Below are 17,800 nucleotides of genomic sequence, written 5' to 3'. Positions count from 1 at the left end.
GCAGCTTCTTTTACTAACTAGCCGACCTAGATTAATATATAATATATTAATCCCTTTTAACCCTAAAGAGGAGTCTTTCTCTAAGGTTTCTCTTTTTTTTTTTAACTTTATACTATCTTTTTTTTAATTAATAGAACCTCGTCTACTTTTGCCTTTATCTAGTAGTCCTTAGTAAATTGGTTTTTTAGCCGTATAAAAAGCAAGCTCCTTAATTGCTAAAGGCCTATTTATAGGAGTCGCTATATATAGACCGAGTATAAGCTAAGCCCGTAGTAAAATTAGCTGCGTAGCTAGCTGCTAAATTAATAGCGGGCTATATAGCTAGTACTATAGGGGTTGCTAATTATGCTAAGGCAATATAGACCGGTTTTAAAGTATTTATAGTTTGGTTTAAAGAGCTTCTAGCTTTATACCGCTTAGCTTATACTTTAATTTAATAAAGACCTTAGTTAATAGCTAGGTAGTAGTCCGTAAGTACCTTTAGCGTCTATAGAATAGTAAAAACTAGTAGTATTAGGTCTTTATAGGGAATTTAGGCTTAGATGGCTAAGTATAAAAAGCAGGTTTAAAGGCTAAAAAGGTCTCTATTATTTTTATATTTAGGCTTTTATAATTAAGGTAAGCGTTCTATACCTTAAAGGGGTCCTTATAGATAGAAAATAGGTAATTAATTGTTTCTTCTTTAGAGAGGAAGAGGTCTATTAAGTCCTAAGCGCATCGCGGATATAGATATATCTATATATCCCCGCCAGTATGGCCAAAGATATAGGCTATTTTAGCTTAAATAGTAGGGAAGTAGTCTGTATTAACTTTAAGCTTATTTTATAGTTAAAGTTTCCAACCACCAAATATAGGGTTGGTTTCGTCTATAAGTAATAGGGGGTTTATAATCTTCGCGGGCTATAATAATACCAATACTATATATTAGGCTAGGGCCTTAAGGACTATAGTAAGTCTCTAGGTATTTAATAACCTATTATTAGGTATAGGAGTATCCCTAGTTTTAAGTAGCTCTTAAAGTTATTTAATTTTAGTATTAGCTACTATAAGCTCCCCCAAGGAGATTAAGTTAGTTAATATTTTACTATTAGAGGTAATTGAGGGTTCTATAGCTGCTCTACCAGCTACTATATTTCTTAGTATAGTAGTAAGGGTATTAGGTAATTTTTAATAGTTTCTTTAGGGGTTCTAGTCCGTATAGGTCCTTTAAGTTATATTATATATATCTTTTTAATTTTACTATATCCTTAGGGTCCTATCCTATTCTTATTATTCTAGTAATATCCTCTAAGTCCATTTCAAAGTTTTTATCCTATTTATAGTCTATAAATATATTTAAGTTCCTTCTTAGGAAAAGAGTAGATAAGCTTTAGATAATATTAATAGCTTAGTTAATTAAGGCACGAGTATAGTAAAAGGGACGTGCAAGCCTATATAATTGGGTTGTTTATAAACGAGGATCTAAAGCTAAGGAAAGGAAAGAAGAAGAAGAGTAGCGCTAGCTAAAATAGGATTCTTTTATGCGGTCCTCTAGTTACGTAACCACAAAGCTCTACTAAATTCTGCTAAGCTCGGACCCCTAAAACTCGGTTATCTCCCAAACCTAGTTACCTTACTAAATCGGCCACACTACTTTAGAAGCTATTTACACTTAATAAAATTTAATTAATTATTTGCCCTTATATGCTATTTAGTATATTAGCTTCAGGCTTTCTATCTAGCGTATTTTAAAGCTTTAATTTTGGCCCCTTTACCTTTTTTCGGCCTTTTTTCCCTCTGTCTCTACTATGGCCTTGTTAACTAAATCTATATATTTTAGTATTATATTTAGGTCTACCATTATTCATTTATATAATTTTAGAGCGCGTCCGTAGGCTTGTTACGGCAGCAGTGGTTCCCAAGGAGGTCAAAAAGTAAGGTAGTAGGAGCACCACAGGTGACTCGCAGGCGCCCCGCAGGCGCCTCGCAGGCGAGTCCCAAAAGGCGGGGAGATGGATCACGGGGTTTTCTCAAATAGAGTTTTCTCCCCACATGTACATAAGGAGTAGTCCGCGTGGGCCCAATAGGGATCCGAATCGGACGTTAAGCAATGAATAATTATTATATAATTTTAGACTTTTAAGGTCTTTAAGTTATAATTATAAGCTATATATTTAAGCGCCTATATATATAGCCTTTATAATAACTCTCTAAAGCTATTAATTTATTTATTTTATAAAAGTAACTAAGTCTTTTAATTAAGTATATACTTATTATAAAGGCCTTAAGCTATATATTATATATTAAAAGGCTTCTTTAGGGTCGTTATATTATTAAATTAATTACTATTAGCTTGTTTAAATCTTAACCCCTTTATTAAAGCTTTATTTTTTACTAAAAAATATTTAAATCCTTATATAGACTTTATAAATAAATACTAAAGATATACTGCCTAAAATTAGTTATTTTTCTTATAAGGCCTCCTTTTAGATCTTATAGTAATACTTAATAAAATAGTACTTCTTAATTAGAGCTATATTACTAAGACGTATATACTTTATAACTTACTTAAAATATTTTAACTTAATAGAAAAGATTTAAAATAAATTTAAGGGTTATTATATTAAATAAAGTAGCGAAAATGGAGCTATATATTGTATATTTTATATTTTATTAAAAACTTAACTATATAATGGCTTATATAGCTATTAAAGAAATATAACTAAGCTTTATTACTAAAAAAAATAGTCTTAAGTATAAAATTTTTTAATAAACTGCCTAAAAATAATATAATTAGCCATTTAACTATTCTTTTAGGTTATATATATTTAATAAAAAACAAAGGAGCTCTTGCTGCACCTGGCCTAAAAAGACCAAAACCAACTAAAAAGAACCCTGCAAATTACCTAGAGAATCCCCCTAAGATATATACATCGTAGGGGAGGCACACGCCAAACGACGGTGGTTTACACTCGCGCGCGACCGCCAGAACCACGCCTAGCAATGGCCCTCTACAATAAAGACGGGCGAATACCATACCATAAAGTAGAAATACCTTTATTAAAAAGGCATCTAATAAAATATAAAGCCTACTAGACGCGTCTAGTACCTAGAATTATAGGGGAGTAACCGTTAGCTATAATGATCTAATATAGCTAATAAAATAGCTCCGCCAGTCTAGCGAACCTTAGGTGCCCCTTTAGTAAACCCTTAACTAAATCCTCTAACGGCTAAACAAAATTAAAAATAAATAAAACTCTTCCTTACCGGTGAACCGCACCTAGGCCGCCGTAGCTATACTTCTATAGTATAGGGAACTTACCCCCCTTAAGTTAATAACTAAGTATATAATTATAATATAACTAAATATAGAAAAAGTAGAGGGGCTTAAGGGATAATTAGAAATAGAAGTCCTTATAAAGATCTATAAAGAGGTTTACGACGCTATTATAGTCTAATACCTTAAGAGCGAAGATATTAGAGTTACTTTAAAGGACTAATAGGTAAAGGAATAAGCTATAAGGGTAGGGGATAGGCTAGGAGAATATATTAGCATAAAAGTACTCTATAAGGATTACCTAGTTAAAGTTCTAGCGGTTCCTATAAGTCTTAAGGTAGAAAAGGGATACTAGGTAGACAATATAGTAATTATATAGGAGATAGTAAGATAAATGGAACGCCTTATACTAGGACTTAAGATTACCTAAATCTAATAGCTTTAATAGGAAAATATAAACTAAGTAAATAATAAAAATAATAAGAGGATATAAGGGTTGCTAAAGACTTGCTAAGGAGATGCTAAATAAACGTATAGCTCCCTTATCGTTAGTATATATATACTAGGAATGCAAAAACTCCTTATCTAAAAAGAAATAATTATAAACGGCCTTATATATAATATAAGGCTCTATAACTATAGACTACGCCTAAAATAATGCTATTATTATGTATAATAGGGATATACCTAATCCACATACGCAGTATAGGTGTGCTATAGCCATTATACAGGCTCCTACAATATAAGACACTACTTAAATTAAGACTAAATAAAATGTGTAAACTTCTACTAAAGTATATATAAGGCGTAGGAGAGAGTAGACTATATTAAATATAGGAGACGGAAGGTAAGGGTTTAACAGCTACAGGAATAACTGCACGCTAGGTTATATAAATAGAAACAACAGGCAATAAGCTAGGGGGGCGTAGGTACCTTTTTAGCGTTTCCTACCTTTAATACTAAGGGGCTAGGCTAGCTATACTAAGCCTTAACGGGCTAGAAGCGACGCCGTGTAATATTACTAGACCATATAGGGATATAAGGGAGAGGACGCCCTGTAGGAAGACCCTTATAGTTAGCTATAGCAAGCTTAAAACTAGGATAATTAATAATTAGACTTAACGCGGTAAATATAATATTTATAGCTAACTCTTAAAGGGTATATAGCTAACTAGTAAGAATAGGGGAAGAACCGGAGATAATAATAGATTTAGATATAAAAGCGCGTCCGTAGGCTTATTATAGTAGCAGTGGTTCTTAAAGAGGTTAAAAAGTACAGTAGTAGGAGCACTATAGGTAACTTATAGGCGCCTTATAGGCAAGTCCTAAAAGGCAGGGAGATAGATTACGGGGTTTTCTTAAATAGAGTTTTCTCCCTATATATATATAAGGAGTAGTCCGCGTGGGCCTAATAGGGATCCGAATCAGACGTTAAGCAATAAATTATTATTATTATTATTATTATTATTATTATTATTATTATTATATTTAATAAAATACTTTACCTTAGTATACTTATATTAATTAAGGGTATTTTCCTTTAAAATAAATTAACCAGCTAAGGGCAAATATTATCTTTATAATAAATACCTATTTATAATTATTAAACAACTTTATAAAAAACTTTTTTTAAAGGATATATTTTATTGTAATTAAATTTATATATATGCTTAATATAACTCTAAATTTGTCTATATTGTAGGTATTTTTTACCTATATATTAACCTTTTTTATACCCTTTATAAAGGCTATAAAACTTTTAAATTTACTTTAGTTATACCCTATTAATTTACATACCTTCTATTAATTAGGCAAATATAATTTTTATATAAAGATTTTATTTAAAGTAGCTAATTACCTATATTTTTCTGAAGGGCTTAGTATTACTACCTTAACCAGAGACTTAAGCTTTTTTTTTTTTATAATTACGTATATAATAGGGAAATTTTTTATAAATCTTTTTTTAAGTACCTAATTGGCAAGGAAGGTCTACTATATAGGAGTTAATTTCTATTTGCATTGGTGTATAAATTGTTTTAGTAGTCTGCCATTTAATTATCGCTTAAAATTGCCAAAGAGACACTATATACAAGCACTGCTTTTTGTATAGACTTATAAACATCAGATTTAGAATCTAGAATAGTTATTTATAAGTTCTACTTATTTTGGTCTATATTAATTAATTCGTTATAGAGAAAATAGGTTGACAAGTCGGTGGTTTAATTTAGTTAGGTGGCCGAGTTTAGGGGCTAACTGAGTTCTAGGGGTCCGAGCTTAACTAAGTTCTACCATTTTCTACCAGTGCCGTAACACCTATAAGTTCTAAGTTGCGCTTAAATTAGTATACGGAGATTAAGTATTAGCTTATAAATTCTAAGCTTTTATAAGGTATATTACTTAGGTATATAATAGGGAGTAAATAAGCTAAGTATAAAATATAAAAAAGTTAATAAAAGAGGACAATATAGTAAAGAATAAATATAGCAATACCCTTAGTATAAAGAAAAAGAGGGGGACAAACTAATAAGGAGGGAAGGGCTATAAGCCTAAGGTGCTTATAAGGAGGTGCTAAGCCTAGCCTTTAGCTAGGACTTAGCTACCCTTAGGCGATATACCTAAGTAAGGGATTAAATACCCCTTGTATTGCCTCCCTTTTATTAAAGCTAGCTCCTAACCCATATACCTAATAGATTAATTTCTATATATAGAAAAATTAATAGCGTTAAGCTTTACTTATATATAGGAAATTAAAAAAAGAGAAAAGGACTAGCTAAAACCTAGTAGAAAAAAGGCCTATTTTAGGGCAGAAAAAGAGTGTTTACTAGTAGGATAAGACTTAATCGCATATAATTCATCTTAAAGAGATAACTGTATATAGTTAAATCTTAGCAGCTCCTTAGCTACTGCTAAATAGTCTCTAAATTAGAGCTGGCTTAATTATAAAAGGGTTAAGGGTTAGGTAAGCCGTAGCTCTTTAGGTAAGCTATAGTTTGTAAGATTATATAGGATCTTTAAGCCGAAGCTCTTAAGCGAGCTATAGCTCTAAGCCGCCTATAGTTAAGTCTTAGTAGCCCTTTAGCTAATATCTAGAGAGTCTTTAGGTTAGGCCGTAGCCCTAATAAGCTATAGCTCTTTTATACGCCTTTAACTAATATTTTAATTGTCTTCCCCTAGCCGCGTAATTGGTTTTTATAAGGAAGTAATGGCTAAATAGCTTATACGCGTATTTCCTTCCTTTTAAATTATACTATTATTATAGAGTTATATTAACAAGTTTAAGCCATAGCTTAAGATAAGATCGCGTATAACCTATATAAGCCGTAGCTCTAAGAGATAATCGCCTATAATTTAGTCTTAATAGCTCTATAGTTAACAGCCAGAGAGTTTTTAGGTTAGGCTATAGCTCTAAGGCGGGCTATGTACCATTTTATAGTATATAGTCGAACTTTTATATAAGCTTAGTCTTACAATATCTATAACATTAAAGAACTCGCTAAATTACTTAAGAGTAATTAATAGCTTTTTAGAATAAATACTAAAGGGATCGATGTTTAATTTTGATAATATTTTCGATTTAAGTTAAAGTAGCTCTTATAGCCCTTATAGCTAGGGCCTAGACCTTAGTTATAATCTAATAGAAGACTACAGTTAGTTTTATAATATTAAAGCTTTAAAGTTATATAGGCTATCTTTTATATAGTTATAGTTAAATCTCTTTAATACTATACTGTTTATTCGGCTAAACGTATTATAATACTAATAGTATTATTATATTAAGAGTTACGTATAGGGTAAATAAGCAGGAAAAACGGGGATTTAATACTAAAAAAGTCTTAAGATATCTACCTTACAGGTGTGACGGCTCGAACTATCAAACAAATGTCTCGACAAAGACTTGAATGGATGCTTGCAAGATGAAGTGAACGAATGCTGTATTACGAAGATATTAAGCTAAGGAGCAAGAGAAGGTAGTGAGGCCACGTCCATATACACATGCCAAGTCTTAAGCGAACCCCTGACTAGGTGACGCGCCCTAGCGCCGTCACAACAGGCTAAATTAAGCCCTTTCCTATATAAATTATCTACCGGTTATACCGATATTAGTAATAGATATTAAACAATATTGTTAAAAGTTAGATTATCGTAATATTACACTAAAAAGAGCTTAATTAAGGGATATAGATTGTAATATAGAGGATATCGCTATAAACCCCATATCGTATTAAGGGGGTTTAACTGTATACGATTTTAGTAGCGCGGTGTCGGTATGATAAAGGAGTTGAGGCTGTAGATAAATTTTACCGGTTCTATTTTAGGGCGGTCAGAGGGCGGTAAGTCAATTTTCCTAATTAGGAAGGTTTAAAATTAGATGTTAGTGATAAGGAGCAGTATGCCCGCCCGTGCGCGTAGCTCCAAGTTCGACGCATAATAACAACGTGCGTCGTGCAAGGCTTCCTGAACAACCATGGCATCCATCTATCACTTTACGAAACGTGTCTACAATAGCTTCATCCCTTCAGATGTGCCAAAGAGTAGTGATGCTGTAAAGTTCGGAATTCTAGGGGCAGCGAATATTGGGTATCTCACCCCTACGATCTTTACAATGTAATTCTGCTAAAAACTTAAAACTCTAGCCCTATGGCTTTCATAATCCCTGCGAAAACCCATCCAGATGTTGTTGTCGCAGCCATCGCAGCCCGTGATCAGAAAAAGGCGGAAGCGTACGCAAAGAAACACGGTATTCCCGTTGTCCATAAGAGTTACCAAGGTATTAGATGATCTTTTATTTTAAGATATTTCACGTCATTAGTTGTTTTCGACTCTAAAAGCCATTCTTAAAGATCTTCTCGACGACCCGTCCCTTGACGCAGTCTATATCCCTCTTCCTAACGGGCTACACTACGAATGGGGCCTTAAAGCCCTACAAGCAGGCAAGCACGTGCTCCTAGAAAAACCCTCCACATCCAACGCCGAGGAGGCCAAGTCTCTCTTCAGACATCCACTCCTCAACCAACCAAATGTGCCAGTACTACTCGAGGCCTTCCACTATCGCTTCCATCCAGCATGGCAGACCTTCTTATCAACATTCGATTCGAAGGATATTGTTGATGCAAGCGCAGTACAGTCTCTTCCGGCTGGTTTCTTCCCCGACTCGGATATTAGATTTAACTATGCGCTTTCTGGAGGCACTCTTATGGACTTTGGCACGTATGCAATCAACTGCATCAGACAGGTTTTCCGCGAAGAACCTGTCACTATCACCGAAGCATCACATCGTCCTATGCCAAAAGGCGGAAATAAGGAGATTGATCATGCCATCAAAGCTAAATGGAATTTCCCGAATGGCGGCGTTGGAAGCATTGAAGCGGACCTCGCTGCGAGGGGCGGTTACCGGTTTCCCCGGTTGACGAAGAGTTGGCCAAAGCTAGCTTTGCCGAAGTTAACAGTGCAACTATCGGAGAAAGAAGTACTTGATCCTAAACATAAGCGGCATATGATGCAACGGACAGTTGTTTTCTGGAATATGCTAGGGCCGCATCTGTATCATCGGATCGATATCATAGATAGACACGCTATTCGAAATACCGAGAACGACGACTTGATCAAGTCATGGTGCGAGACAAATTACATGAAGGTGTATGAGTGGCCCAAGAAGGAAAATGGGAAAGTTGGGCAGGTTTGGTGGACAACATATAGACATCAGCTGGAGGAATTAATAAATCGGATCAAGAAGAGGGAAGGCTCAGGTGTGTGGGTCGATGCAGAAGATTCAATCAGGCAGATGGAGATGATTGATGCGACGTATCTGAAAGCTGGGCTACCACTAAGACCAACTAGCAAGTACCTTGGCTCTGTGGGGTAGGTAGCTCGTTTCCAAATTCACATGCTTTCTTAAAGCATACATTTGCTTTAACATGTTCCACCACTTATCCGGCCACCCCGCCAGCACCAAGACGTGTCTTCGTACTAAAACAATAATGCCATTAATTCAGAACTCTAAATTACCCCACAAAGAGGGTAGACTACTTCTTACTAAACAAACCGTTCAAAACAATAGGATTTCTACCCTAGATTATTAATATACGAAGAATAGCAGACTCTTTACTTACGGCGCGCGGCTATACTCCTCTATCTTAACTAGTTAGTAAAAACTAGGTATCTCGCTTTATTAATAACTAGCCTAAACTAAAAATAAAATAAAAGAAAGGTTATATTTAAAACGTACTAAATACGGGGATCTAGATATAATTAACGCGTAGTTTAAGCGCGTTTAAGAGACGCGTTAGTTATATAATATTCTTAATAATAATACCTATAACTTTAATAAGACGGGATTTATAATAGATATAATTACGATATCTAAAGCAGTTATAAGCTCCGATATAATCGGCTAAGTAACTATTATATAACTAGGAAACCAGGAGCAGATAATAGCAATTAAGGGAATATAAGAGGCCAGTCTAACCGGAACGTATAATTACCTAATCGGCAGTATAGAATAAGAGTTATAGGCAAGTAAAAGGTAAGTTAAAGGTAGAATAAGCTTTATATATTAAAGGACAAATACTTTCTAACCTCTTCTATTTAGAGACTAATCGCTAGTCTTTTCTAAAGGAGAACCAGTTCCCTTTATAATTCCTTTAAGACACTAGTAAAACCCTTTACCCCTTATCCGTCTAACTATATCTTCTCTAGGATATTAGTAGGATATTAGTAAAACCTTTATCTGTTTTATCTAATATATACCTTTTAAAAGAGCTTATTATAATTACCTCCCCTTTAAAGGTCTTAGTTCTTTAAGACTTCGCCTCTTAGTAAACTTTTATAGACTAATATATAACTAGTTAATTAAAGGGGTATATAAACCTCTGTCCATTTTAAAGTAGAATATAATAATAAGGTCCGCTAACTAATATAAAGGCCACCTAATCTATTATTAATACCCTTTATAACCTATACCTTAAGAAATTACTTAATATTAAAGTTATTTTACTGCTATAGTATTTATATTACCTATAGCTTTTAGCGCTAGAAAAGAAGGCTCTACCGTTTTCTAATTCGCCTTTAGTAACTAGTAAAAGGTATAATTACTTACCTTTAAGGTAATAAAGATATAGAGGATAGTATTAAGGGAGAATAGAGTTAATATTGGAGAATGGAGATAAGGACGTAGTGTCTACCTAAATATTAAAAGCGCGTAACTTATAAAGAAGTAGTATTCCTATTACAAAAAAGCTTTTAATTATAGAGGAGACTAGTCTAACTTAACTTATTAGCTTATTATAGGAGGAAGTGTTTCTTATACAAAATTGCTTAGATTAAAGTTAAGCGCTATAGAGTTCCGCACTATAGGCCCTTAGACGGCAGGGCAAACTTAAGGTCGGTAGATAGCTAATTGGTTTTAAAAAAAAAGTGGCGTTTTTTAGGATGGAGACTGGTGATACTTTAGTATTAGTGAGTGCGCCTTCAGTTTGCCCTTGCCGTCTAAGTCGCTTACTGAGATAATCAAACCTTGCTAAAACATTTATTTCTCACTAAAGCAACGCCCACAAGCTCTTAGACCCTTCGTGAAGAATTTTAAAATATAGGGAGCAGATATAAGCGTATCCTGCCCCGTAACTAAGCACGTGCTGATCTAGCTGAGTTCGGTTAAAATTCTACTACAAAGCGTCTAATTCATGAGATAATGTCCATCGAGGGTCTGATTTATGAGATAAGTCTAGCCCTTGACTTACCCCACCTCCCTCCGGGGATTGTTAATCGCCTGCTCTCTAAGCCCTGAACAGAGCGAACAGCATGGTTATTTCCCGCGGAATAATATCTTTCCTGCTGCCTCCTTCGGCATGCCAAGACCTTTGTCGCTGTTCCTGCACCCCTTCACCATGTTGAGCCTCTTCGTTCTCCTTATACACTGTGGACTAGCTCTGTGCGGAGTACCGAACAAAGCCTTTTACGACTATGTCATTGTCGGCGGAGGAACGAGTGGACTCGTAATAGCGAATCGCTTGAGTGAGAATCCTGCCATTACCGTTGCTGTCATTGAAGCTGGGGACTCGGTCTTCAACAGTCCCAATGTCACCAATACCACTACCTTTGGACTGTCTCTTGGAACTTCAATTGACTGGTCATACCCTATTGAACCCCAGAAATATGCATTAAACGAGACATTGGTGTATCACGCCGGAAAAGCATTGGGTGGAACAAGCACTATCAATGGTATCGCTCGTTGTGAATTTATGCACGTTTGCCTATCCCTCGGCGCTGATAGGCGCGTCTCAAACCAGGAATGACCTATATCCGCCCCGAAGATGTTCAAATTGACGCATGGGAAAGACTCGTTAACACGGGCTGGACTTGGTCATCCTTGTGGCAAGCAACTAGGTCATCCTTTCACCAAACTCCCAATTAACTTTCTTTAGGCCATATTATAAAAAGAGTGAGCTGTTTCAGACCCCCGCTGCTCGCCAGCAGCTCCATGGCGCCTCATATGACACCAGCTATCATGGTTTCCATGGACCGGTGACAGTTGGATGGAGCACTACTTTGATGGGAGGAGATGCACGCTCAATATTAAACGCTACTTGGCAGAATATGGGCATACCATACAAGCGAGACATCAATGGCGGAAAACTTCGCGGTTTCACCATATGGCCATTTACCCCCAACAACAGCATAGGAGGAGAGGGCATACGGCAAGATGCTGCAAGAGCTTACTACTACCCCTTTGCTGCTGAGAGGCCAAATTTACATGTGTATCTGAATACTACTGCAAATAGGCTGGTCTGGGCCAATGATACGGTATCTAAGGGGAGTAAATTGATTGCCAGTGGAGTAGAAGTGATGACTTTGAATGGACACATTTACACAATACCAGCTAGGTGTGAGGTAATAATATCAGCCGGCTCTCTTCGATCCCCGCTTCTGTTAGAGCATTCTGGTGTAGGCAGTCCGACGTAAGTATTTACTACATTGCATCTGATCTCTCATAACCAAATGCTTTTAATATCATGTCTCTACATTCTGATCTTTCAATTCTTCGAATAGCTCTCCTTTATGCGAGAAGCAATCTAACAGTTTCCCAGCATCCTCAACAAATACTCTATTCCCATCCGCATCGCCCTACCCTCCGTCGGCGAAAACCTCCAAGACCAACCCAACACAGTCATGGGCTCCACATTCAACCACAACACCACCGGCTATCCGTCCTACGTGACCTCTGCCACCGCCACGGACCTCTTCGGTACCAACACCTCCTCCATCGAAGCCGCCCTGCGCGCCTCCATCCCCACCTACGCCGCCGCCGTGGCCGCCAACTCCGGCAACGCGTCCACCGTCTCCGCCCTCACCACCCTCTTCACCATCCAAGCGGACCTAATCTTCACGCAAACACGCCGCTCGCCGAAATCCTCTCGGTGCCCGTCGCCGGGGCTCTGGAATTCGTGACGCCGTTCTGGGTGCTGCTTCCCTTCGCGCGTGGCAGCGTGCACATCCAGAGCGCGAACACGTCCGCCCCGCCGGCGATCAACCCGAACTTCTTCCAGTTCCCGTTCGACGCGTCGGCGCAGGCGGCCACCGGGCGCTTCGTCCGGCGCGCGTTCGCCACCGCCCCTCTCTCGGCCTACGTCACCGCAGAGCTGCTGCCGGGGCTGGCGACGGTGCCGCCGGACGCGAGCGACGAGACGTGGGGCGCGTGGCTGAAAAGCGTGTACGGGCCGAACTACCATCCGGTGGGCACGGCGGCGATGATGGCCCGGGAGCTGGGCGGCGTGGTGGATCCCGAGTTGAGAGTGTACGGGACAGCCAATGTGAGAGTCGTGGATGCGAGCGTGTTGCCGTTTCAAGTTTGTGGGCATTTAACTAGTACGCTATATGCGGTCGCGGAGAGGGCGGCGGAGATTATTAAAGGGGGGGGTTGTGCGAACTAAGCTGGGCTGAAGGGTTGGAGTTGCGAGGGTTGGAGTTTTGTCGATGGAATGATATGACCAGCGATCCCATTGACGCTCTACATAACAATTCAACTGTGAGAGCAATAGCAAATGCGAATTATAGCACATGCCAAGCCTTAATTCACCTTTAATCAAATTTAAACAATAGCAGTGTAACAGCAATGAAACACCGATGCTAAGTACGCACCAGTATGCCGCAATAAAGCTCAGTCTGGAGTTTTTGAAGTAGTTCGGGTGTCCAAAAGACCATCATCCATTCCCGAACTCTAGACACAACACAAACCATTCTTTTTCCTCATCTCCCAACTACTTAACCTACTACTTCTTCTCCTCATCGCCCTCTCCCTCTATCTTCTCCAGCATACTCCGCTTATGCAGCTCCGTTGCGGCACTCACATCCTGCGGCCTGATTGAGCTGTTCCGTCTCACCTCCTCCCTTTCTTGTTCCACATACTTCTCCGGCCGCTTATGGTATATCGCATCCTTAACTTTAATTATAAGCACTGGTGCGCCACCAACAAAGAAGCGGTCAAGATCTTCAAGCGAACGCCCAGCAGTCTCGAGGCAGAAGAAATAAACGATGGGCACAAAGGTGAAGTTGAAGACGGTCCAGGTGATCTAGAATTCCCATCGCAGAGATTGAATGCCTGGAGGGGTGATTTCGACGACTGTGAACAAGGGTCAGAATGTAGCACGTGACAAGGGGAAGGGCAGGTGGGGAAGGAGTGGGGAAGGGAGGGGAGGGAATGGGGCTTACCCATGAAGTTGAAGATCCAGTTCGTGGCGGTGCCCATCGCAGCACCCTCCGTCCGCATGCTGAGTGAATTAATATCATGGGACACCTTGCCAGCCGATGCCGAAAAGAACGTAGCAGAGGAAGAAGAACGCCATGGATGCTTTTGCGTACGAGACGCGGGACGTGTCAGACAGCGCGGGGTCCTCGTTATAGCGGATCGTGGTGGTGATGATCAGGTCGCAGAAGCATTGGCCGGGCCGCGTACATCATCATTTTGCCCCGGCCCACCGCTCCACGTTTGGGATGCCGATGAGTGAGAAGAGCAGGTAAGAAACTGAATTGCAGGCGGCGAGGAGGTGCGCCATTTCGTTGCTGAGGCCGACAGAGCGGATGAACACAATAGGGAGGTAGTAGGATATCACATTTATTCCCGCTGCATCGTACTATATTAGCAAACGTCACACCCAAGAACGCCTCAATTGAAAGCTAGGAGATCTTAGGGCAGTGTCTTACCTAGCTGCTGCATTGCTTGCGTGCCCATTCCAAGAACCAGGTGACGAATCATGCATGTGCTTCCTGAGTTCCTGTTCGTCCGCGAAGATCCCATCTAACCGAGTTCTCACGCTCGTAATGTACAGCCATTGAATGTCTTTCGGTTGTGTGATAATGTACGAGTCTTCGATATCCATGAATTCGAGATCCGCAAGGATTTTCTCCGCCTCGTCGATTCGACCTTTGGCAATCGACCGTCTGGGCGACTCTGGCAGCCATGGGGCGGTGCTGTAGAGTGTGAATATAAATATAAATTGGAAGTCTAGCGGAAATCGCCATGCCACTGGACCACCGACGTAGGAGAAACCAGAAGTCATCCAGTTTGAAAGGGAAAAGCCGGCGATGTTCACAATCAGTTTTCCTCGCCAACCGGCTTTTAGTGTTTCACCTTGCTAGACTGGGGCCGTGGATGTATTGATACCGTTTCCAATTCCAGCGATGATGCTGATATTGTTAGTATAGTTAATGAAGTTATAGAGATCGCGGAGTGCCTACCGGCCAGCGATCATTTGCGGTACACTGAATGCTGATATTTGAAGGATGGCTCCTACACTCATGATGGCCGTTCCTAACAAAATAGTCTTCTTACGTCTAAGAGGGTCTCCAATGGTAACTGTTGCTATGGTGCCAAAAAGTCAACCAATATCGTAGAACCGCGACGGTACAGTACTTTGCAAAGTGGTCCCTCAATTGAGGTTGAGAGTATCAAGAACACCTCCTTTTGCGCAGAATACTAATGAGCAACTAGGTCTTCTCTCGGAATGAGTATACACTGACCGAATACGCCCTGATCGTAACCAAATAATGTCATGTCAGTTACACACGCGACAGTCGCCCAGAAGGTAAGCCATCCTCCTTTGAGCCTTAAATAAGGCGTGTTACGTAGGAATAAGAGCAATGAGACGCGCCAAAGCTATAATTAAAATTTCATACGTGTATCAATGCAATGACTTTGGGTACAATGGCTTGCCAAAGCAAGACAAGCTTGAAAAGATACAAGCAGAGCAAATATCACAAAGGGTCTAAAAGTAAAGCCATATCATCATTGTGCGCCTGGATGGTAGCTTATTCGCTGCCCTCTATCGGTCAGACGAACGAGGCGCTGATCCATGGTGCAGAAGGCATCTCAACGGTTATCTCCAAAGATGGAAGGTAGCTGGGCGATTTGCAGGGTGGTCCGGGGGTGGTATGGAGTCGTACGGGGTATTAGTGCAGCTTTCCTGAATATTAGCCATTAGCTATTCCAGGGACCTACTCCGGAGTACAGTGATGTTTAGGGCGGCTTTGACTTGGATCTGGGGAACTTGGATGAATAGTAGCCACTCTGAGCTGGAGCGTCCCGTTGAGTCAATAAGATCTGGATGTCACTGCCCATCACATCGCTGTAGGATATCCTCAGACAAGTAGTCTGCCTATAATTGCGATTAAGGTCTTGGTGTTGAGGTCAGTTCCTCTGCTCCGCTGCAAATGATTTGGCGAAACGCCAATCGCCGCCACGAAGGCCGTCACGTTCCGTTCGTTCCTGTTCATCTCAACACCCGCTTCACACTGCTCCCTTATCTCCATCAAGGAGCTTCTTCATCCGGTATGATTTCTGTCGGATGCGCCGACTGTATAAGAGATGCACGGTGCGCGCAACGTCGCTGCCGTTGCCCTCGTCTTGTCCGGCGCTACGCTTTCAGTCCTCCTGCTAGTTGATCTAGCAATGTTCTCGTCTACCTACCTCCTGCCTCTACTATTCTTTCCATTAGCAAATTCTCAGCAAGCCAATGTTGATTTGAGCTGGCATGCCCCCAATACGACCTGGATCAATACTTTGTCAAGCGTGATCAATGGCACTGGAATCCATGGCTTCATATTCAACAGCTCCCAACTACCCCCGGGCACGAAATATGGTACCTACAGTTGGTGCAACATGCCTCATGTTAGACGAGAAGAATATCCTGTAGCTGATAAGCAGTATGAGCTGGAATACGTCGAGGTGGTAAGTGGATGAGAAGCCTCGATCGAAGCCATTGAGCGAACCTAACCCCACACAGATCCATAGACACCACAAACGAACTCCCTATGCTTCAAATACCTTCCCTAAAGAATCCTACCCCTGGTACTGCTCCGACGAAGGCTTATTTTACTATGGCCAACCCTTACATCCTAAGAGAAATTCCTCTGCCTCAGCTTACTGGAGTGTATACACCACAAACACCAACCCATTTGTACCTGCCGGCTTCAACGGAACATGCCAATTCCCTCAGATTACACGCGAGGGATTAGATGATTCCTGGCAGCATGGCAAGGATCTGTACGAAGTGTATCATGACATGCTTCGCTTTCTACCTGATCAGTTGGCGGACAAGGTCACGTACCGCGTGACAAACAACGTCATCACAAGTCAAGTTGCTGGTATGCTCATTGAAGGCATGTACAAAACACCGGCCATGGTCCCTCTGCGCATCCAGCCTCCCTCAGTCGATTCCCTAGAGCCAGCGTATACTTGCTCAGCTGCATCAAATCTGTTTAGCTCTTACGGCGTGGGCAGCCGCTCACCAGCCTGGACCGCGCATTTAACAGCTGCAAAAGCTCTGTATGCAACACTTGACTCTATTTCTGGTGTATCTACAGCATCTAGCGATTGGCACCAGTCATTTGATCATTACTTCGATAACCTTTCGGCACGCCAGTGCCATAGCAAACCTTTGCCTTGTGCCATTAGCGACCCCAGCAACTGCGTTACACAGGAGGAAGCAGATGCGGTTTATAGGCTTGGCCTGTACGAGTATTCCTTCATCTACCGCGACTCATCATCATCACTCCAAGCGTCCGTCGGATCTTATGGCGTGTGGATCGCTGAACTCGCGCAGAACATACGGGACAGGATATCTGGTGCTAGCCCCGTAATATACAGACACAATGTTGCACATGATGGGTCCATTTCACGGTTACTTAGTATACTACAAGTGGATGTCATGGTATGGCCGGGCATGGGATCAGAGGTGGTATTTGAGCTGTACAAGAAGAAAGGAACAGGAAGTAAGAGATTCGTACGAATTTTGTGGGGTGGCCAAGCGCTGAGAAGCTCCAGTCCGACTTTAGGGAAAGTGGATATGCTCGACGTGGACGTCTTATTGGCGTATTTTGACGGACTGGTCGGAGTTGGAGCCAGTAAGGTGGCTGCTTACTGTTAGTTAAAAGCCATCGCCTTAAGCTCTGTTTTTACCCCGCGTATGGGTTTCTCTCCATAAAAATTACGTGCTTGAATTTCTCAATAGGTGGTATCCAGACTGTGAAGACTATTAAGCGGATTAAGAAGCT

At 40.3% G+C, this 17,800-nt stretch overlaps 4 protein-coding genes across 4 annotated transcripts; 3 read left to right on the top strand and 1 right to left on the bottom strand.

The window, feature by feature from the left end:
• The first annotated feature begins 7,688 nt into the window (after window positions 1–7,688).
• K441DRAFT_619805 (oxidoreductase domain-containing protein) lies at window positions 7,689–9,252 on the top strand. Its single transcript, XM_067645895.1, has 3 exons — window positions 7,689–7,834; window positions 7,891–8,024; window positions 8,098–9,252. The coding sequence occupies exons 1-3, from the start codon at window positions 7,722–7,724 to the stop codon at window positions 9,117–9,119; spliced, it is 1,269 nt and encodes a 422-aa protein (XP_067498901.1). The 5' UTR covers window positions 7,689–7,721; the 3' UTR covers window positions 9,120–9,252.
• Window positions 9,253–11,139: 1,887 nt separating this feature from the next.
• On the top strand, window positions 11,140–13,321 carry K441DRAFT_708371 (GMC oxidoreductase; the record flags this gene model as incomplete). The annotated part of the gene is made up of 5 exons (XM_067653772.1): window positions 11,140–11,473; window positions 11,542–11,626; window positions 11,677–12,210; window positions 12,340–12,582; window positions 12,624–13,321. The coding sequence occupies 5 exons, from the start codon at window positions 11,140–11,142 to the stop codon at window positions 13,180–13,182; spliced, it is 1,755 nt and encodes a 584-aa protein (XP_067498900.1). The 3' UTR covers window positions 13,183–13,321.
• A 200-nt stretch (window positions 13,322–13,521) lies between these two features.
• K441DRAFT_708370 (MFS general substrate transporter) lies at window positions 13,522–15,795 on the bottom strand (the record flags this gene model as incomplete). The annotated part of the gene is made up of 9 exons (XM_067653771.1): window positions 15,588–15,795; window positions 15,269–15,404; window positions 14,987–15,110; window positions 14,913–14,935; window positions 14,576–14,879; window positions 14,453–14,523; window positions 14,228–14,372; window positions 13,899–14,019; window positions 13,522–13,821 (listed from the first exon to the last, which is right to left on the bottom strand). The coding sequence occupies exons 1-9, from the start codon at window positions 15,600–15,602 to the stop codon at window positions 13,522–13,524; spliced, it is 1,239 nt and encodes a 412-aa protein (XP_067498899.1). The 5' UTR covers window positions 15,603–15,795.
• A 401-nt stretch (window positions 15,796–16,196) lies between these two features.
• K441DRAFT_584160 (histidine acid phosphatase-like protein) lies at window positions 16,197–17,673 on the top strand (the record flags this gene model as incomplete). Its single annotated transcript, XM_067644536.1, has 2 exons — window positions 16,197–16,475; window positions 16,531–17,673. The coding sequence occupies 2 exons, from the start codon at window positions 16,197–16,199 to the stop codon at window positions 17,671–17,673; spliced, it is 1,422 nt and encodes a 473-aa protein (XP_067498898.1).
• Window positions 17,674–17,800: the final 127 nt, after the last annotated feature.

This window comes from Cenococcum geophilum, assembly GCF_001692895.1.
Source record: "Cenococcum geophilum 1.58 unplaced genomic scaffold K441scaffold_57, whole genome shotgun sequence".
Lineage (NCBI taxonomy): Eukaryota > Fungi > Ascomycota > Dothideomycetes > Gloniales > Gloniaceae > Cenococcum > Cenococcum geophilum.
This window is presented reverse-complemented; position numbering and strand designations above follow the sequence as displayed.